Genomic DNA, 22,777 nt, shown 5'->3' with positions numbered 1-22,777 from the left:
CCTCTCATCTATAAGACTCTACTTCCCAACTCTTAAAAATATTTTATTTTTGATTGCTTTACATTCTGCTCTCAAAAAATAGCTCTTACCTAAGGATTTGTATAATTTGTTTATTGGGTGTGATGTTTCAAATCTAAGTTCAACTCTGGTTTAGAGAGAGAGAGAGAGAGAGAGAGAGAGAGAGAGAGAGAGAGAGAGAGAGAGAGAGAGAAACATCTATAGAAACAGGTGTTTTAAAATAGCAACCATGTCAAGTCACATGGCTTGCAACCTGCCATGTGACTCCATCATCTTAAAATAACCATATGGTATAAAACAACAATTATAAAGCCTCTTAGTCCTAAGAAATACTCTGTTGATTATTTTATCTCCTTTTAGACTAAGAAAGCAATAAGCCTCATTTTTTTGTTGGTATTGATTGTTATAGAAATTCAAAGTTATATTTTTATAACATGCTACATATATAATTCAACCCTGGTTCAAAATATTCTTTATATGATGGTGAACTTACAAGGTTATAAAGATCTATTCAGATAAAAACAGCTAATTTAAAATGTTTATCTAACCACGTATGTCTTTACTAATTCTTGAATGCTTAAATGAATGAATGCTGTTTTTTTGTCCTGTCGCTAGCTGTCTGTGCTCTGGGTTTACCTCCAGGCTTCCCGGCCAATGGATTTGATATAATAAATTCAAATGTAAATTTAAAATTATTTTACAATGCTCTACTGTATTTCTGACTCTGAAAATGGGTGATTTCAAAGATAGTTTTAAATTGGGATATATTAATTCTAGAGACAGTCATTTGTTTACAATGTTAGAACTTTGTTTATTATGCTCTAAATTTACGCTCAAAAGGTTAATAATCACTGTCTTAAAATGTTTATCTTTGATTTTGCTAATGTTACTAACCCATAATATGGCTTTAGATTTCTATACGCTATAGACTTTCATAAACTATATCATAAAGGAAACTGTTATACTCTCTTTATAGACTGTTTATAACTTTTAAGGCTCCATCTTAACAGGGATGAAACCTAAAATTCTAGTCTTTAATGATTAAGAAATGCAAGTTCATAGTCACTCATCTTATGAATGATCAAATCCTTTAACACATCCATAAATATATTTGTAGTCATGCTAAGAATCAGTGTGCTTGATTGCAGAATTAAGCTTTATTTAGACTCCTACACACATTTTCAAAGTTAAACAAGAACTAGAAACAGGCAAAGTTCACTTATTTAGATCTATTTGAGATAGATCTAACACTTCTCTGCAGAATATTCCATAATTACAGATCATAACATTCTGTTTTATATATGCAAAGGTGTAGTTTAGAGCAGATAACTAAAGACAGTCAAAGATTACTTAACTGAGATATGCTAACCCTCAAGCTTGTCAGAGATTTGCTGAATATGGCATTAAATATATTTAAGTGTATTATGACGTACAGAGATTAATTTGGGAACAATGACAAATGGCTTCAACTGTGAATTGTGGTACTCTAGCCACTGGGCAAGACTGCCCCCAATGTCTTGCCTGCTTCTAGGGATCAGCCTGAACTGTGGACAAACTGGACACCTGGAGAGTTGTTGTCTCACATTGCTGAAAATGTGAGACATTTTCTCTAGCTCTAGCTCTCCTGACAACTAGAGAACAGGCAATTAGCCCCTATTCCAAGGTAATCTACCATGTTAGCCTATTAGTCAATTCATTAGCTAGTTCAAACCACTAACTGCTGGATCTCTTACTGAAAGGGCAAATGGGTTTTCCTTACTCACAGGCCTTATATTTGAAGATAAATAGGCTTCAGGTACCTTCTCAGTCCTCTTCATTGTTTAAGCCCCATTATTCCTAAAGGATGATACTGCTACCTTGTTACCAGAGTCAAAAAGCGGGTCTCAGATATAACACTTTACCATTCCTTTAGCTAAAGTAAAGTGACTGCTCCTAGCAGTGACACCTATGTCTCATGGTGAATAATTAGATAGGAAGAAAGATATAAGGCTTATGTAAGGCCTAGGGATACATTTTGAGGACCAGGACCTAAGAAAATAGTTTAGGGTCTAAGAAGGTATTTTAAGGATAACAAATACAAGTGAAAGCCTGGGTCATTGTAAGAAGGTGATGCTTCAGAGTTCTTCCTGTTGCTGTGCTACTGTGGTATTAAGACTGTTCAGAGCTTGAATCAGTGGAGTTTCTGATTTGTTAATCTAATTCTTGGGGGGAAATTCCATAATATGATCCACTGTCATAGTTCCAAGCTCAAGAGTTTTAAATTTCCTTTTATTTGTACAGACTTAAAATTGTTTCTCATTGTGCTAAATTTGTATACATTCAGTCTTCTGGATAGAAGGGAAAAATCCCTCTTTCATGATGTACGTAGTTAGACTGAAAATCAAAATCAAGTGAACTTTTGTCCCCTTCTACTTCATGGAAGGCGTCTGCCTTCACTGAGCTCACCTTAAAAAGTGTTTATGCTGATAACACAAAGATGTACATCTAGTGCCTTTTTCTACCATATGTATCTCACTATAGATTACAAACAACTGCAATGCTAACATGTCTAAAGTTTATCTCTTTTGTAAATTTAGAAAGGATTCTTATATGCTACAGAAAATCCACCAAAATCCACCTCTCGGGTCAAATGGACTACAAGTAAGTGCAGCCTAAGTTTTCCACCTGTTGCCTATTTACGAAGGTGGGATTCCTCTCTGTTTCCCTAGTTTTGAGACTCCCATCCCATAACTACCAATACCATGTGTCCAAAAGTTTCAAATGTGCACATACACACAAGAAGAAGAAAAGAAGAAGAAGAAGAAGAAGAAGAAGAAGAAGAAGAAGAAGAAGAAGAAGAAGAAGAAGAAGAAGAAGAAGAGAAAAGAAAAGAAAAGAAAAAGAAAAAAGGAAAGGAAAGGAAGGGAAGGGAAAAAAATTTCTCCCTAACTTACTTAACTTTGTCTTCTGCCCACACATAGGTCCCGGTTTCGTGTCAGGCCCAGGTGTTTTCTGCATCCAGGACAGCACTGAAGCAGGTACCTACAAGTGCTCCAGTCTAACCTCGCGGACTTGCAGTAAGCTGAATCTACACTTTTCTTCCTAGCCGCACATGTTCTCATAGACCCTGGACAACAACAAAACACCTGGCTCTCCCGGAACTTCGAGCCCGACCTTACCCCATTTTCTTAGGATACCCAAAGATTTCATCACCCCAAGCTTCCTGCTGAGGAAGCATCCATTTTAGAACATAACACCCTCACTCCCACCTCACCCATTCCTAGTTCCTTATTTTTTTTTTTAATTAAACAAAAAGAGACAGATATTAGCAATCAGGCACCTCCATAGCCAGCCCCAGGGGACAAGGCTACAGTAGGATATCAGGCATCTCCACAGCCAGCCCCAAGAACCTCATGACCGCAGGACACCTCATCACCAGGCACCAAGATGAAACACGTTTCTGACTTTACACAAGCCACATGTCCTCTCCCTGCACGTGCACTGAGCCATCTTATAAGAGGACTTGTTCCTTTCCCCGCCCCTCTTTCCCACCATCCTCATCCAGAAACTGTTTCTATATTCCCTTCCCTAATAAATCTCCTCTGTGTGGTGTGACTTGATGGATTACACCGCATTGCTCGGCCGCCTAAACCCCAACAAGTATCCCCAGCAATTCTGTGGAAACCTACTCACATTTATTTTCACCTCTGCATCTACAGAAGTTTTACACACCATCAAGTTTGCTCCCTCGCAGGTTAGGTAGGTTCATACTTTACCATGTCAATATGAAATCTATTCATGTTAAGAAACATGGATTTCTATGGTCATTTCAGTGGCGTTTCTACATTCTCTCTGCTGAGTTAGTCATTTATATAATTGTTCCCTAGTGAAGGACATTGAAGTTGCTTCTATTTATTTGTATGAGAGCAGAACTAAGAGGACTATCTTTGCATAACCATTTTTATATTCACATATGCCACTGTTATTATCCTCCCTTTAAGGTAAGTCCCCAAAAGAAGGAATTCTGGCTCAAAAATTGTCCAGGGTGATGGAGAGATGGTTCAGTGGCTAAGAGCCCAAATTATCCTTGAAGAGAACCCAGAACTATGGGTATTTCACAATTGCCTATAACTCCAGACCCAGGGAGTTGGACAATCTCTGGCCTCTGTGGGTACTTGCGCTCACATGCACATACCACAGAGACATGCAAACATACAATACTTAAAATTTGTAAAAAAACAAAAACAAAAACAACCCCCCCAAAAAAACTCAAAACAGTTAAAGAAAATGGCACCAATTTATGTTCTCACTGAATTATAAAGCAGCCATTTCTCTCAATTGCAGTCCTACTTGCTTCAGCATCCTCTCTGATTTCCAATACACAATGGCTTTTCTCTCTGTTTGCAGATAGGGCGGCAATTGTTTCCAAGTAAGGAAAAACTCTTGCTCAAAAAAAGAGAACCTCTGCCTGGACAGAGCATTCCAGGTGGGCAGGCCAAGGAAACTCTCAGGAAGACAGGGGCATCCCTAGGAAGGTGGGCTCACCTCAAGCCACGTGAAACAGATGGGCGGAATAGTTATACCTTTAATGAGATTCTCTTTTGTTGTCTCCCGGAATTACTTCCCCTTAGTGCAATCTCTAATCCATAGGCTTGGCTGGGTCTGCCCACCTTTCCGAGTTTGGGCTGAAATTCTTCTTTTTCTATATCTTTGTTCAGAACGTAAGCACGCTCTTTCTGTACTCTGAGTTCTGTGATCATGAGTTCTCTGAGAAGCTTCCCTCGCTGCCACATGACAGACCTCCATGCCAGTAATGCAAACAGCATGGAGTTTCCTTCCCTCCTCCAACCTCCCTCTCTGTAGCTGCTGAGACCTGCCTGCTCTGTGGGCTTCCTTTCAAACTCCAATAAAATTGTCCTCCAGATTCTGCTTAAGTTCCATACTAAATTCCCTATGAATGAGCCTAAGAACCTCGAGTTTCCTGATAACATATTGACCATTTTCTCTTTTTTCTTTGTAAACTGCCTATTTATATCTTTGTAGTGGTTTTACTAGGCATGGCCCCCATGGACTCATGTGTTTGAAGCCCTGACCCATAGTGGGTAGCACTATTAGGTGTGGCCTTATTGGAAGAAGTGTGTCATTGTGAGGGCAGGCTTTAAGGTCTCCTGTGCTCAAACTACACCCCGTATGGCTCACAGTCTCCTTCTGCTGCCTCGGATCAAGATGTAGACCTCTCAGCTCCTTCTCCAGCACCATGTCTGCCTGCGTGCTGCCATGTTGCCCATCAAGATGACAACGGACTAAACCTCTGAACTGCAGCCAATTAAATGTTGACCTTTATAAGAGTTGCCATAATCGTGGTGTCTCTTCATAGCAATAAAACTGTAACTAAAACAATTTTTTTCCAAGTTTTAACTGAAATGTGAGTCAATCTGTTTTATAACGCTGTGAGGAAACCTAAAGAAGAGTCTTTTTTTTTTTTTTTTTTTTTTTGGTTTTTCGAGACAGGGTTTCTCTGTGTAGCCTTGGCCATCCTGGACTCACTTTGTAGACCAAGCTGGCCTCGAACTCACAGAGATCTAAAGAAGAGTCTTATTCAGCGAATTGCTTCCCGGAGGCCCTTCTCAAATCACCATTGTCCTAGTTAGAATACTATTGCTATGATGAAACACCATGATAAAAAACAAGTTGGTGAGGAAAGGATTTCTTTGGTTTACACTTCTACATCATAGGCCATTATTGAAGGAAGTCAGGGCAGAAACTCAAAGGGAAGGAACCTGGACATAGGAGCTAATGCAGAGGCCATGGAGGAGTGCTGGTCACTAGCTTGGTTCCCATGGCTTGCTCAGCTTACTTATAGAACCCAGAATTACCAGGCCTAGGATGGCACCACCCAATATGGGCTGGGTACTCCCCCATCAATCACAAATTAAGAAAATGTCCTACAAGTTTTCCTACAGACTGGTCTTATGGAAGTATTTTCTCAACTGAGGTTCCATCCACTCAAATGACCATAGCTTGTATCAAGTTGGCATAAAACCAGCCAGCACAACAGTGGAGTTGGATTAAGTTTCTAGCTGACTATCCATATGCCTGATTCATCATCAGAGGCACTAAATTTCAATACATGAACCCATGGAAGAGATACTTAAGCAATATTCAAATGATAGTTGAACGCTTATCATTTTTCTTTTCATTGGTTTGTAAAGACTTTCTGTATTAAGGATATTCTTCAAGCTCTAATACAGACTATACCCCTTCATTCTCATATTGCTCTCTGTCACTCATCAATGTGTCACTTACAAAGTCGATGTTTATGGCTTGTTAGGAAGACTAGATAACTATTTGGAGAAAGTAGAGGCGTACTTTCTTTGCTGTTAATATAGTCTCAAATCCTTTTCTCTATGACTTTTACCCATTCCTACATTCCATCTAGCACCTTTCCTATGTCCCCAGCTCCCACATCAGCACCCCAAATGAGGCAGTTAAGGGGCCCAGTGATTGGAGGATTTAATCACTTTGAAAGAGAACTGGGCGATGATAGCAAGCTATTGAAACTTGAAGGAAAGCCAGAGTGATACAATTGAAACTTCACATTGGGAGTGCATCACTATGGAAACAAAGGACAGATCTGGAGAAACAAGGCACAGCATGAGAGAATTAAGGAGACAATTGATCAGGGAAAATAGAGACTGTGCATCTTTTGTTTTACTCTCAACTCATTTCTCAAGACTCTGCATTAGCACCTGAGAAACATATTTCTGCTCTCAAAAGCAAACATGTTTTAATTATGTTTATATGCATAAAGCCACAAGGAGGAAATTCTTTTGGCAACATTGTTTGTAGTAACAGTGACAGGATCTCTGCAGTCTTTTATTTGAGAGGGAGTGGTTTAATTTAAAATACACATAGCTTCGAGATTTTATCTTCCTAAGTTAATGTTTTCCTCTATCTATTTACTCAATAAATATTCACTAAGCCATGGAATTAAAAATAAAGTTTACAATCTTGAGCAAATTTTGACCTGGTGTGTAGTCTCATCTTACATCCCCCAAGAGACAGTTCCCCTGTCATTAAATATCCTTGACCCTGAATTCCATTACGACTTACACACAGGTTTATGCATGTGAGGATCCTGTAACACCCCCCCCCCATCCTTTGACATTTATACTGATTTTGATTTTTCACTGTAATAGCTGAAACAACAAGCAAATCTGTGTTAAGACATTTATGACTCACTGGCTCTCTGAGGGATCCCTAGCCTGACACACTTCAAATCTTTTTTTTTTTTTTTTTTAACAAACAAAAAACAAGATAAAAACCACAGCCCTTAAAGAGAAAAGATGCTCCCATTTGAAACCCTGTTTCCCACAATAGCAGAACAGGGCAAGAAATCCCTCACACGTTAGTGCTTCTAAAGCAAGTGTTGACTAGATCACTTTGGAAATTAAAGCGAAGCAATGAAATGTCACTGTTCAATGCCACTCAGTGAGTAAGACCCTTGATAGAGAAGAGCGTCTCTGATAAGAGAGGGGAAAGATGCTGGATCTGTGCTGTAAGGCCATATGTCGGAGAGCCATGAGTTTCCCTCTGTGACATCAACCCCACAGTGACATCAACAGTGGAATTAGGAGCTCAGAACCCAAGAGTCTAAGACACAGTGCCCAGGGTTAATTGCCTGCATGGTCTACGGTCTCCTGTTATATCCAGTGATAGCTTTCTGTCAAAGTGAGAGGCCTTATATTTTATACCATGAAGACTTGCACTCCTGTTCATCATGTGATTTCCCGGAATATAAAGTCTCCATACATGGAGTGCATTTTATTTATTGAAAAAACGTTAAAAATACATGTGCCAACATCATATTCTATGGAACTTGAATTCATCATATTCATAAGAGCCAAGTGTTATAAATGCTATTGCATAGTTCATAACACATTTGTTCCAGGGAAAATTTCTCCGTTACCCCACCTCTCCCTGAGGATGAAGTGAGAAGGTCAGTGTCAGGACCTGGTTGAGCACTTGTGTGTGTGTGTGTGTGTGTGTGTGTGTGTGTGTGTGTGTGTGTGTGTGTGTGTGTGTGTCTGACTTTCTCATTTATAAAGAGGCTGGAGTAGAGAGGATGGTCCTTACCTCCCTCGTACATATATACCTACTCACAGTGTGGTGATCCACGTGTGAAATGTTGCCTATAGGCTCATGTGTTTTAATTCATGTCGCTAGCTGGTGATACTCTTCTGAAAGACTGTGGAGTATTTTGAGGTTGGAGTAATGCTGGAGGAAGTGGGTCATTGGGATCGGAGCTTGAAGTTTGATAACCTGGTTCCATTTTTTGTCCGTTCACTTTCTGCTTCCTGACAGCAGGTGCAAAGTGAACAGTCACCTCATGACGAATCCTGATGCCAGTCTTCTCTGCCATGATGGCATCTTCCCTGCCATGATGACATCTTCCCTGTCCGTGATGACATCTTCCCTGCCATAATGGCACCTTCCCTGCCATGATGGCATCTTCCCTGTCATGACAATGCCTTCCCTGACATGATTATACCTTCCCTGGCATGATTATGCCTTCCTGCTATGTTGACACCTTCCCTGCAAATGGTGATTAAAGGGGCTCTAACAAGCGTGAGCATGGCAAGCATGGCTCTGGCAGGCCTTGCCCTTCTGCCATGCTTTCCTACTTGCCAAAAACTATTAGATTACATTCCTAGAGCTAGACACAATGGTCTATTCCCTTATTTGGCCACTTTCTCCTCTTGAGGATGACTATCAAGGCCCAGCTATCAAAGTATTGGCATACAGCAATCAAAAACTCCCTTTTGGCTGCCCTAATTAACCTATCTAATCAAAATTAAACACCTCATCCAAACACAGGGTTTCCTCTTTTACTTTTGTAAACCACCCTTTGCCTATGGGCCACATCTGTCTCCAGGACAAATATCGTTTCCCTTTTCCCCTCAGCCTCTATCCCCTCTCTTGCTTCTGTGAGGCTTTTGGTTTCAGAAACAAAAACTGTACCACAGCCTTCTCCTGACAAGTTCTCCTCCCCTCCCTCTTCACATTCCTCCCTTCTGTCTGTCCTTTGTTCTCCATCTGTCCCTCCCTAACCTCACAGTTCTTTCTCCTTTCTGTTGGAGGTTGGTCTGATGTCTTTTGTTGCTAATTACTGCTTGCTGTCTCTGTGACCCACCTTGCCTAAGAGCCTAACCTGTTTGACCAATAAAAGGTCATCACACCTGGGCAGGGCAAATTGAATGGGCATGGCTAAATTCCAAGGCTTGGAGAGACAGAGAGACTCTGGGGAAGAAGAGAGACCCAAGGAGAGGGGAGGAGAAGAAGGTTGCACCATCGTGGATTAGGTAGAGGAGAAGCACATGACCGGCATGGATAGAGAATTGGCCCAGATGATGATAATTAGCAAGTGTTTGGGATTATGGATGGAAGGTAGCTTGATAGACATTATTAGAAACATATGGCATGGGATTGGGGCAGGTATCCCACACCTTCCCTACTATGGGAAGTAGTTTAGGGATTAATATCTGCCCTGCCTCAGGTTAATAAAGGCTATCTTAAAATATAGCAGGCATCTGTGTTTTGATTTATTGCTAGCGGGTTAAAAAGTACTGCTGTAATAATTATAGGCCTAATGATAAACACTATTAGCCACACTGGTAATTTAACAGCAACACCTTTCCTTCTTCCCCTTCAAGTTGCATTAAAGTTTGGTGCCTAGAAGTGGCAGAACTGGATGACCTTGGGCGAATCAATATCTTTGGGCTCAGGGCTGGAGAGGTGGCTCAGCGGTTAAGAGCACTGGCTGCCCTTCCAGCGGTCCCAGGTTCAATTCCCAGCAACCACATGGTGGCCCACAACCATCTGTAATGAGATCTGGTGCCCTCTTCTGGTGTGCAGGTGTACATGCAAGCAGAACACTGTATATATAATAAATAAATCTTTAAAAAAAAATATCTTCGGGCTCTGCTCTGATCTCCTTTTTCACCTTAAACTCTGATGAGTCTCTTGTATTCATGGCTCAGGTACACACACACACACACACACACACACACACACACACACACACACACACACACTGCCAACTAGAACCAGTCTCTTCACCCTCGTGACACATGGCTTCTAAGTTTCTTTCTCCAGACTGGAGCTCACAGCCCTCTAAGGTGCTCTGGTCTGAACTACAAGCTCTAGGCTCCGTTCGTGTGACCTCCCTCAGGAAACCTTCCTCCATGCCAGTCAAAGCAGCTCTGTAGTTTCAAACATGTACAAGTGCCCTCCTAGCTCTAGCTGTGAACACAGACTGCTCACAGAGACATGCCTCTCTCTTAAAATAAGATGAAGATGGTTTAATGCATAGAATAGGGTGGAAACACAATAAGCAGGATGACCGGCTGGGAAGCTTTGGGTCTGAGAGGAAGGTGCAAATGCTGTGGGACCATTGGGACCAAAATCCCACTGAAAATAAGAGCCCGAGTCAGGCGTGTTGCCTCCAGCTGAAGACACCAGGCATCCCTGGCCTCCAAGCAAGATGTGCAGCATTCACATGCCTGAGCCTCAGCATCAGCAGGGAGTCGTGGAAGCTTTACTTTGTAAAGGAGCTCAAGGCTTGAGAGCAGTCAACTTCAGTACCCCTGACTGCTGAAGCCTGGGGGTCTGGGAGAGCTGGTTCTCTCTCTAGGGACACACAAAGGGGTCACACTTCCTGTAGACCAGGAAGGGGCAAAGCTGCCCAACATGTGTCTGTCTGTTTTGTGCTGCTCTAAAAATACCTGAGGCTGAGGCTGAGCAAGATATGGAACTTTATTTTCTTTGTATGTGTGTATGTGTGTATACGTGCATGTTTGCATGTGTTTGAACGTGTGTGTGTGTGTGTGTGTGTGTGTGTGTGTGTGTGTGTGTGTGTGTGTCTAGAGGTCAGAGGTAGATGTTCAGTATTTTCCTCCCTCCCTCTCTACCTTACATACTGAAGCAGCATTTCTCATTTGAAGTCAGAACTCATTTTAGCTTTCCAGTTTGCTCTAAGAGGCCTCTTCCTCCACCTTCTAAGCACAGGGGTTATTGGTAGCCAACCATGCCTGCCCAGCACATATGTGGTGCTGGGGATCCGAACTCAGGTCTTCGCACTAATACAGTTAGTGCTTTACCCACTGGGCCATCTCTCAAGGCTCAGTGATAGAGTTTTACTTGGACTGGGCATATGGCATGCACTTTTAATCCTGGAACCCAGGAGACACACGCAGAGATGAGTAGATCTCTATGTTTGAGGCTATTCTAAGATAGCCGGAGCTACATACTGAAACCCTGTCCTTAAAAATAAGTCATAATTACGGAGAGTAGAAAGTCCAAACAACATGCAGCCAGCATCATGGTGAGAGTTGGTGACTGTGTCACAGCTGAGCAAAGACACACACACACAGACAGCTGGCTGAGGGCCAGCTCCACGCATCATAATGTTCTTCTTGTAGATTTCTAGGACCCTCTGGATCCTTCTATTTCACTATTCTCCCTTGCTTCTCTCACCTAGAGTCCTAATAGGAAGTCTTCACCTCTGTCCCACTTTCCTGGTAAGTGAAGACTTTCATGGGACATGTCCCTTGGGCTAGTGTGCAGATATAAGTGAGTATATACCATTTAACTCATTCTCCTTCTGGGTGAACTCACTCATTATGATCATTTCTAGTTCTATCCATTTGTCCACAAATTTCGGGAATTCCTTGTTTTTAATAGCTGAGTAGTATTCCATAGTGTATATGTACCACAGTTTCTTTTATCCACTCTTCTACTGAGGGACACTTAAGCAGTTTCCATGTTCTGGCTATTATGAATAAGGCTGCTATGAACATGGTTGAGCAAATCTTCTTGTTGTGTGCTGGAGCATCTTCTGGGTATATTCCATGGAGTGGAATAGCTGGCTCTTGAGGAAGCCTTATTCCCAGTTTTCTGAGATAGCACCAGATAGATTTCCAAAGTGGCTGTGCTAGGCACACATGCATCTTTCCAGCCTGGGGGACAGTATGGCTGACTCTTCAACACCTAAACATTGGGGCGTTTGGACTACAGGTGACTCTTCATCACACATCTATGGGCATGGTCTAGAACCTGTTCATCACACATCTATGGGCATGGTCTAGAACCTGTTCTTGTCTTTCTTGGTAAATAAATACCTCTGGAGGCCTTGCTCATCTCCTTCTCAGGAACAGCTTAGCAAAATAACCAAGATGAATTCACTGGCTATAGCAAGACTTGTTTGATCTTGAGGATTGTTTGTCAATGAAGACAAATATTGACTTCACTTTTGAACTTGATCCTCCCAGTGTCCACATGACTAACCCCCTGGATAGTGAACACCTGCTATCAATGGCTGCTAGGAAGTGCGTTTAGATAACTAAAGGTGACCTCTATTAACTTTACTTTGCTCTTTTACTTTGCTTATCAGAAATTATTTTAAGACCCGTAAAGGGGAAAATGTTATTTGTTGAATGAGTCCCAAATCAGTGTTTTAGAGAGAAAAGAAAAACAGACAAAGGCACCAATAATAAGTAAAACTGTGACTTATTCTGATCCCCAGGTAAAAGGCTGAATTGAGATTGTTTTTTAGGATACATATAAGCTCTTTGCGTCTCCATCAGTATTGATTAGCTGGGATGGTAGCCCACACCTGTCATTTAAGCACTTGGGAGACTGAGGCAGTGGGTCAGGAGTTCATCATCAGCCTTGGCTATCTAAGACCCTGTCTCAAAAAACAAAAATCAAGTAAAAATGGATGCTGATGTAGCAAACAGCAAGGAAAACAGGGATGGGGCCTCTAGTGCTTACTGGGGCCCAACTGCTCTATCAAAGGATTACTGCGGTTTTCAGCCTCCCTTGTTGACAGGAGCTCATCATGCAGGGCTGGTATGTGGAAATAAGGGACTCCTGGGCCCTCTCTCTAATGAGACGCTAAGTAGGTTTCAGGGTATACTTGAATTAGACTAATTTAATCTGAAATAACCATGGGCAAAAGAACAATTATATTCAAAGCTATATAAATCTCCGTATAAATTGTAGCTCTCAGACCTAGAATCTCTTGAGATTTGCATATTTTCCAGCCTTAATATAGAACATAAATTTGGCCCTAATTTATATTCTCTAAGTCTCCAATTGAAGAATTTTTAATTATTAATGCATGAAAACCAAGACCACACATGTATATTAATGGGTAGGCAGTTATTTAATTGCTAAATAATTTTCCACCTCATGTTTTAATTATGCATTTTATTGGCAGGTAGCTTTTAGAAAGTGCTTTCTGAAAACAAGACTCCACTCACTAGCCACATTTAACACAGCAATGAGGCATAGGAGCATGAGCAAAGAATGGCTCAAGGTCACAGAAACAAGGAAGGTGAAGAGCTCAGCCCCCAGGGTGAGCCTCTCCGTGGTGCTTGGTTCTGCTCCATTGCCTAGAAACTAGGATGCTTCCTCACCTGACAGCATCAGCTCCGCAGAGCAGGCTCTTACCAGTGTAGACTTCTTAAGTGAAAATTCTTGTTAAACTAGTTCTCTGAATTATGTATATAGAAAAGAAAGTTCTAAGAAGCAATCCTACTTTGAGGAGATTCAGTTCTACACTAAGGTTTGAAAACTGAATTGTAAGAATCAACTTAGGGTCAGTTTTGTCTCCCAGTCCCCTCCTCTGCAGCAGTTCTAAAAATCTGTTTTTAGAAGATGACATCAGACAAGAGTGGTGTTCTCCTTCTGGGAGAAACAGGAACTGAAGAACTTTGGAAAAGAATCACTGACAGTAGTTATTTATTAAATTCCAGGACTACTTTCAGGGTTTTACTTTAAGTATTGGCCTCAGGGCGTACACCTCTAATTCCAGCCCTTGAGAGGTAAAAGTGGGAGAGTTAGAAGTTTAAGGTCATCTTCAGCACTTCATGAGTTTTAAGTCAGCTGGGGTATGTGAGACCTTGTCCAAAAAACAAATATCGGCTTTCCTTGAGTTAGCTCGCCTTTATAGTAATGATATTACTAAGGTGGTTAGAATTTGGGCTCACGGTTTAATCATTAAACATCAATGGCAGATGACTCCATAACTTTAGGTTTGGTGATACATCATAGAAGAGTGTGTAGCACAGCAAAGCTAGACAAAGAGAGAACAAGAGGGACAGGCTGGGTTCCCACATCCCTTGGAGGGCAATCCCACCCCTAGTGATCTTCAGACTTTTCAGAAGACCTCTGCTTCTAAAGATCCACAGATTGCCCTAGACTGTTCCATCTTGGGGTTCAAGCCTCCAAGACATGAACCCCTGAAACATGCTCATCCAAGCCAGAGTAAGTAACCATAGACTTTGACCCTAGAAGCCTGGCATCGACTCCCCATCAGGAGAGGCCTGCTTCTGACTCGGTGGGGTGGAGTGCAGGGGTTATAGCCTGGACCCTGGACTCAGACTCAACTTCCTATGTCCATTGTACTCCTCAGCTTTGGAATGATACTCTGGCCTTCACTGACTATGGAGGGACAAATAACCCTATTTGTCTCATGTATAGAAGTGTTAAGAACCAAATGGCCATATGCAAGTGAGACACATGGCACGGTCTGCTGGCCCCAGTGGTGTTTATAAAGGCCATTGTTGTGATCGCTGTCTACAGGCCTGGGTGGGAGGCAGAATATTGTGGAGTGCTCCTGGAAAGGTTGAACTCTGGCATAACCACAGAACCAACTGAGCTCAGTTTACTCTGATGGACTCCCTTTCTCAGCAGGGTTCACTCTTTACCTGATCTGGAGAACCCCAGATCTTGTAAAGAGTGTCACATAGCCCTTAGGGAAGATTACAGGCCCAGCCTTCTCCAGATAGAACCTATTTAGCAAGCACCTGGGGATTACTTGTAGTACCCCCCCACCCTATGCTAAGGAGATCCTAGCTTTCAGTGTATAACCTATAATCGCACCTAGAAGTTCTTCCCCCACTCATAAGGTAATTAAGTACTGTGTTTTCCTTCTTGTGACAGGACCCCTGTGTTGCTGCGTGTAAATGAGGTATTAAGTATCCTGACACCCATAGCCCCAGCAAATCAGACACATTCACCTACAAACCTCTCCCCGCTGCCCAAGGTTTATAAATAAAGGTAGGCTGGCTTTCTCTTTCATGCTTGCAACATTCCTCCACCATGACCATCTGAGACTCCATTTATTCTGGGGCTTGACTGCTGGTCAAGACAGTCAAGGCAGCAATGGTGATGGTAGAGCTGCCTTGGCAGCCACTGAAATCTGCTCCATCACTGCCAGTTTACTACCCTGCTTGCATCACACCAGACCAGCCTGCTTCCTCTGCTGTGCGTAGCATGGCACAAAGGGATGTAACACTTTTGGTATCATCACAGGTCTGTGAGTTTTAATCCTGGCTGTGAACAAATGTTCTGGCTCCATCACAATGTCCAAGGATGAATCATACACTCGGTTTGAAAAGCCCTGTTCATGTTAGTGTTTGCTCAGTGGAGACAAGTAGACATTATAAGTATTTCTAATTAATACAAAGTTTTGTTTGTTTTGTTTTTTTCTGTCATCAGTCTCATCTTAAAAACAAAGTATGGTTGTGTTGGAAGGACCCTGCTGTTTGAGGTTGCCGTTCTCCCAATCTGGATAGCCATTCTGAGCTCAGGTGCAGGACTCCCTCTCCCCAGCAGAGCCTCCTGCTCTCTGCCTTACTTCATCTAGAGAGTGTCTGTACACATAGATGTCCCTAACCACATTTGATATATGGCCCTTGGCACAGCTCCCTAGCTCTCCCCTCCCTGCGCCTATAGGATAATTAGATACTGTGCTTCCATCCATATGATAGGAACAGCTGCCAAATACAAAACAAACATCCCAAAATTGCCTGATTTCAACCAATTATGTACCCCTATCCTGGAAGGCCCTCAACTACTCCCCAAGGGCTATACAGCCTTTGTTCTCCCTGATTTAAGTTGTACTAGCTCCTGAAGTGTTTCCTGGAGTGTTTGATCTCCGTCCTGCTTGCAGCCTTCCAAGCTCTGTGCCTTGTCTTCTGCTCCTCTTGCTTTGGTGGCCTTGTGGCCAACAGCCCCCCGCCCCAGGTTGGAGAAGAACCACATGGTTGGGCTGGGTGTGAAGGGTTTGGTCCCCCCCCCCCCCACACACACACTGGTAGATGATCTGTGGCATTGAGAATCTCCCATCCCAATTTCCACCACTCAGATTAGAATAAACAATTCTGGAATTTCCCAATGAATGAGCACTTCACTCACAGAGCTCAGCAGTTGAGGAATGCCTATCCCGTCATGTCCCAGCTGTCTGGTAGGGATTCTGCCATTGGCCACATCAGACTTCTCAACTCCTGTCACTGTGGCCATGCTGAGTAGAAGCTTCACCTCTCCCTACTGAGGCTTTCAAATTAACTGACAAAGATACACACACAGGAGAGGGTTGTTTTCACACACATAGAACATTTCCTAGAATGGAAATACCACTACACTACCAAAGCAGGGGCCTGGAAACCAGTGTGCCACCTTGAGAAGGGTGGAGAATCGAGAGAGGGAAGTCAGGCCTCGTGGGAGTGGTGAGCTGTGGGGATGTGGCTCTGTGCCAGCCTAACAGAAGATAAGGATTATTCTGGCAAAGGTTGTTTATGTAACCTGGTCTTGGTGCCGGACTTTCTGTCTCCAGGGAAAAGGGAGGTTCTCTTCTGCCTGATGAGAAAGGCTGGGAAGGGGCATTGGCACAAAGGGAAATTTATGCCTGATTTAGGGCAGATAATTCTGCCTGTATTTGCTATTTCCTAGTTGTCTTCAGCTCCAAATAGCCCCCATGCCAAAGTGCCACATGGAGGGGTGGGTTTTCTAATTCCCTTTAGGGTCCAAAGCTAAGAGCCTTCTGAACATCAAGAGCACAATTCAGCAATATTTACATGCTTGCCCTAAGGCCTCTCCAGCCACTCATGCTGAAGACTCAGATTCAGGAATGCCACCAATCCAGGCGGATGCAGTGTTCTGACCTTGCGGAACTGAGGTCACAGGGCCTGACTGGCAGTTTGACAGAACAAGGAGGGATGAGATGGGAAATGTGGTACAAAGATGAGGGCAGGAATAGACATCATAAACTGTAAGGTCAGGGGTCACAGGACTTGAACTCAAATGGAGGAAGCGGATGAATGCCCCATGTCTGCTCCAGTGTCAATCTAGGGACCCAAGAGCTGCCTGCCTAGTCACCACCTGCAGGGAGGATGCAAGGTGCCATGCAGGGGGGTGTCTTGGAAGAGCTGTCACCGTGGCTGGCTTTGTCTGTCTGTTTGGTAGACTCCCTGGCTACAGCCCATGATCTCCTGTCTCCACTGCCTAACTGGTAATGTGCACCATGCCCAGCTCATGGCTATGGCTTTGAACAAGTTTAAACCTCATTTTAAAATGCTTATTTATTTTATTTTGTATCTATGAGTATCTGCCTGTATGCATATCTGTGCACCTCATGACACATTCTTAAATGTGTGCATCAAGTTTTTCCTGGTACCCACCTATCCTCGGATCTACCCACAATATCTTTTGATGTTCCCACCACATTCAAGAAAAATTCTCTGGAGGATCTCAGAGTTCAGAACCCCAGCGGCTAACCTGATTGGTCTATCCCATTTAGAAATTATAACTAACTCTGTGGTGATGACACACTCCTTTCATAACCCCAGCACTCCAGAGGAAGGCAGAGGCAGGTGGATCTCTGAGTTTGAGGGCCAGCCTGGTCTACAGAGTGAGTCTTAGGACAGCAAAGGCTCTGCAGGGAAACCCTAGCTCAAAAAACCAAAAACCAAAACCAACCAAACAAACAAACTAAAGGGCAAGCATAGTGTGCATAGTTCTAATCTCAGCCCCAGGAAACAGAAGTAAGAGGCTCAAGAGCCGTAGGCCATCCTTGTATGTAGAAAGAATTTGAAGCCAGTCTGAACTGCATGAAACCTGTCTCAAGGCTCTTCTACCCTCTCCCCAGGTCAGGTGGCTTCATTTGTTCGGCCTCTCACACGGGGCTTCTGTGATAGATGGTGTCCTGGCAGGAGAACACCTAAGAGGCAGGACAGCCTACATGGCACACAGGCATCACAACACTAGGGCAGGGCCAGGATCACTCTTTTATACAACTCACTCTCACGGGAATGAGTCTTGGAAGACAGAATCAACTCCAGGAGACCAGTGTTCATCCATTTCTGAAGCAAAACCCATACGAATGTATTACCTTCCACTGGACCCACCTGTTAAAGAGCTCACTACCGTAGTACCACCACTGCGGCGCGGCTCTCAGCATACCGGTGTTCAGGAGAAAACCACATCCAAAACATCACACAACCTCCACCTCTAGGCCTGTGCCCATCATCACGCAGGGTTTCCAGTGAGGTGTGCTAGTAGTACCCTGAAGCTATAGAAACCCAGGTAATTCTGGCTGAAGCACAGAAAGGTCTGTTCTTCGCATTGGCAAAGAAGTCTAGCCGGTCATGGTGATGTGCCCCTATAATCAAGGTCTCTGTCCTAGTCAATGGATCAATCCACTCAAGGATTAATTGACTTGGGGGTTAATAGGACATCTCAAGAATGGTTCTGATCTAAAAGCCAGTTCAATCAGGTGATGGTCACTCCATGTTTAGTCCATCTAGGAAGCCTTCCTAAGATGCCTGGCAAGTGCTAATGCTATACTCAGAAACTTTCGCCCTCTAGAGCAAGAGTGTGTTCTTTAAACATTGCTCGATGAACTAAATCACCCCCTTTCAAAATGTTTTTCCTCACACTCCTAGGGCCTATTCCAGAAGGTCCATACACTGACCCTTTTGTTCAAATCTTCCCCTTGTGCTTCTTTGAAAGCCCCACAACCTTATGGCTTCAGGCAACCCTCCATTCTAGGGCAGAGAGACAGCTGGAGTTTGGGTCTATAATGTCCCCGAAAGAACCCGTGCTATCTCCAACTTGGCCCATCATAAACCTTAAGCAAAGGGTTAACTAATGACGGCCTAAGTCCTCCAAAACTGTGAGACAAAATTAAAGTCTGTCTTTAAACTGATGATCTCAGGTGGCCAATACCAAGACAACTTCGATTCTGCCCACCAGAAAGATTCTCTGTCCTCACTGCTCTTTTGTCGGAATGCTTTGATTGGCCACTCAGGTGGGGGTGGCAATTTTTAGGAACTCCTCAGTGGCAGAGGTTCTCCACACACTTGCAAGTGTAGGTTGGACAGAAAGGCACAACCGTGGGACGCATGTCTGGAGTGTGAACCATGCAGTTGTGGAAACACCATCTCTTAGGGCTGACTTAGGCATCAAAGGTCCAGTCAGCACCATGACTGGCTGTGCCAAACAGCGTTAGCCCATGGTAATGTACCTATACCAAATTTACATGCAAGATGGGTTCCCTTCCCTGAGAAGTCCTTCACTCCATACAGTCACGTGTTGCTGCTCTGCAATCCTTGGAGTCCTTGTCACACTTTTACTGCCTGGGATCACATAGGAGCATCACACCTTCTGACCTGCTGTGGGCATTATAAGAACTGTTGACAATTCCGAGCCAGAAGAGAAGAGGGAAGCAGGCCCACAGGAAGGTCCTATCTCTGGCATCTACACCAGGCTAACAGCACTTGGAGCCCCTGGTTCAGAGAAAATACCCAACATCCAAAGAGACTCACTGTGCACCAAGCCTCTTTTTTGGTGAGAAAAGACACAGTATTCAGTAACAGGTATTTTTATGGGAAACTACAATGACCTAGTGCCACGCCAGAAGCTTGTGTTTTGAAGTATCTTTGACTCCCGTCTCATTAGAACAGCAGTTGAGCCTGGTGTCTCCTGCACTCCGGGTCTACAGCGTAAGGTCACCCTGCAAGCCGGGACCATGCACATGCTTTCAAACCATGATTCAGCTATGCCTTTGCAGACCCAATCTTGGCACAGTCAGGGTTGAAGGCGCTCTGAGACAGGATGGTAATGATGTGCTGCTGATCTCATCAGGTGAAAGTGAAGATTTCCAATGTTCTCCACTTAATGGAATAGGTAAATGTCACTGGCCACTGAGAGGCACAATCCCCATAGCTCAGAGACCACAAAGCTATGTGATTGTTTGCAGAGTTACTGAACTTCTCATAAAATAGTATCAAGCAACAAGAACCACATTAGAATAGGAGTTTGCTACATACAAGAGGTTTATTTGCTTTTTCTTCATTCATAAAACAGTCAATAGACGAGCATCTTCAATACAAAGTATCATCTTATTAAATGTCTTAACTACCATAACCATACAGGGTGAGCTTTATTTTTAGGGTTTTTTGTTTGGTTTGGTTTGGTTTGGGTTTGGGTTTTTTGCACTGGCTAAATTAGAAAATATAACGGGGGGGGGGGGCGGGAAGCATCATTATAAGGTCTACTCAAATGTTTGATTGCAACACAATTGAAGATGGAATTTTGCCTCCATCACCTGCCAAGCGGATGTCAGCCATCACTATCCACATCAAACCCCAAGTAAGTTAGTATGCATCATCTTTCCTCATGTCTAGTGGCTTCTCCAACTTCAGTTAGCCACCCTTGCTACAAGCAGATGTTAGGAGAAGCTGAACAAAATATACATCTGAATTTTGTATCCGTACCTGTGCACCTCAGGCTTGGGCCATGGTGCCCTGAGAATCAAGAGATGACACAGGCATGGAAGAAGCTATTGTCTTTCTTCTCTGTAGGAGACATGATTTCCTCGGCCAAGGAAAAGGCTCTTCGAGGTATTTATAAAGCTCACAAGGTCCTTAAAGTTCCTTTAAATCTCTCCACCTAACCCAGCCCCATGCCTGGGACCAAGTTTTCAATGATACACCATTCAGACTGTGAAATAAGCAAGTTTCACTCGGCCTCCAGAGTAGCTTTGGCAATTTGGATTCTAGCTGCTTTACTGTACCTTGTAGGATAAGGCAATGTCCAGTCCGAGGTTCTAAGAACTCACCCATGAAACCAGCAGAAGCACACCGCTGAGTTGCTTCGCCTGACCCACTCCACTCTGCATCTCCAGTAAAATAACTGTGTAAAGCCTGGCAACTCAGAGACAGCCACAGACCCTCAAGCAAAAGGCAAGTGCAAGCATCTAAGGTAATAACTGGACATCACAAAATAAACACAGCATCACAAATGAATTCAGATATCAGTAGCGTTGATTTATAAATAGCACAAGACACTTACTCAGCTCGCTAGTCACGATATTCTTAAATGTTTCCTCTCCTGACATATTTTACTTGGAGATCATTAGCTTTGACCACACTATGGAGCCTTGTGACCACAGTATTATGAATATGCTGAGTTTTATTGCCCATCTGGGATCAAAATGCCAAGTCTGAGACACATTTCAAATGCTGCAGGATATGAGACCAGCCTATCCTATATCTACAATTCTTCCAGATTTTTTCTTTTTTTATAAATGTATATTTTTAAATGTGTGTGTGTGTGTGTGTGTGTGTGTGTGTGTGTGTGTGTGTGTGTGTACACACATGAGTACAGATGCATGTGGAGGTTAGAGGCCTCCAATCCCTTGGAGTTAAAATTACAGGCAGTTGTGGTGAACCTCTGCCACTGAGGAGTTCCTAAAAATTGCCACCCCCACCTGAGTGGCCAATCAAAGCATTCCGACAAAAGAGCAGTGAGGACAGAGAACCTTTCTGGTGGGCAGAATCGAAATTGTCTTGGTATTGGCCACCTGAGATCATCAGTTTAAAGACAGACTTTAATTTTGTCTCACAGTTTTGGAGGACTTAGGCCATCTTCAGTTAACCCTTTGCTTAAGGTTTATGATGGGCCAAGTTGGAGATAGCACGAGTTCTTTCGGGGACATTATAGACCCAAACTCCAGCTGTCTCTCTGCCCTAGAATGGAGGGTTGCCTGAAGCCATAAGGTTGTGGGGCTTTCAAAGAAGCACAAGGGGAAGATTTGAACAAAAGGGTCAGTGTATGGACCTTCTGGAATAGGCCCTAGGAGTGTGAGGAAAAACATTTTGAAAGGGGGTGATTTAGTTCATCGAGCAATGTTTAAAGAACACACTCTTGCTCTAGAGGGCGAAAGTTTCTGAGTATAGCATCAGCACTTGCCAGGCATCTTAGGAAGGCTTCCTAGATGGACTAAACATGGAGTGACCATCACCTGATTGAACTGGCTTTTAGATCAGAACCATTCTTGAGATGTCCTATTAACCCCCAAGTCAATTAATCCTTGAGTGGATTAATCATTGACTAGGACAGAGACCTTGATTATAGGGGCACATCACCATGACCGGCTAGACTTCTTTTCCAACGCGAAGAATAGACCTTTCTGTGCTTCAGCCAGAATTACCTGGGTTTCTATAGCTTCAGGGTACTACTAGCACACCTCACTGGAAACCCTGCGTGATGATGGGCACAGGCCTAGAGGTGGAGGTTGTGTGATGTTTTGGATGTGGTTTCCTCCTGAACACCGGTATGCTGAGAGCCGCGCCGCAGTGGTGGTACTACGGTAGTGAGCTCTTTAACAGGTGGGTCCAGTGGAAGGTAATACATTCGTATGGGTTTTGCTTCAGAAATGGATGAACACTGGTCTCCTGGAGTTGATTCTGTCTTCCAAGACTCATTCCCGTGAGAGTGAGTTGTATAAAAGAGTGATCCTGGCCCTGCCCTAGTGTTGTGATGCCTGTGTGCCATGTAGGCTGTCCTGCCTCTTAGGTGTTCTCCTGCCAGGACACCATCTATCACAGAAGCCCCGTGTGAGAGGCCGAACAAATGAAGCCACCTGATCCTG

General features: G+C 43.4%; 1 protein-coding gene across 1 annotated transcript in view; it reads right to left on the bottom strand.

Moving 5' to 3' along the window:
* Positions 1–18,301, bottom strand: part of LOC127193608 (keratin, type I cytoskeletal 9-like) — a 47,197-nt gene extending 28,896 nt beyond the window's left edge. Inside the window, exon 1 of the mRNA XM_051150853.1 lies at positions 18,249–18,301. Within this exon, the coding sequence (XP_051006810.1) occupies positions 18,249–18,301 (53 nt within the window). The remainder of the gene's footprint in view (positions 1–18,248) is intronic.
* Positions 18,302–22,777: the final 4,476 nt, after the last annotated feature.

Source organism: Acomys russatus, chromosome 9 (assembly GCF_903995435.1).
Source record: "Acomys russatus chromosome 9, mAcoRus1.1, whole genome shotgun sequence".
NCBI lineage: Eukaryota > Metazoa > Chordata > Mammalia > Rodentia > Muridae > Acomys > Acomys russatus.
The sequence above is the reverse complement of the archived record's forward strand: the minus strand, read 5'-3'. Positions and strand labels throughout refer to the sequence as shown.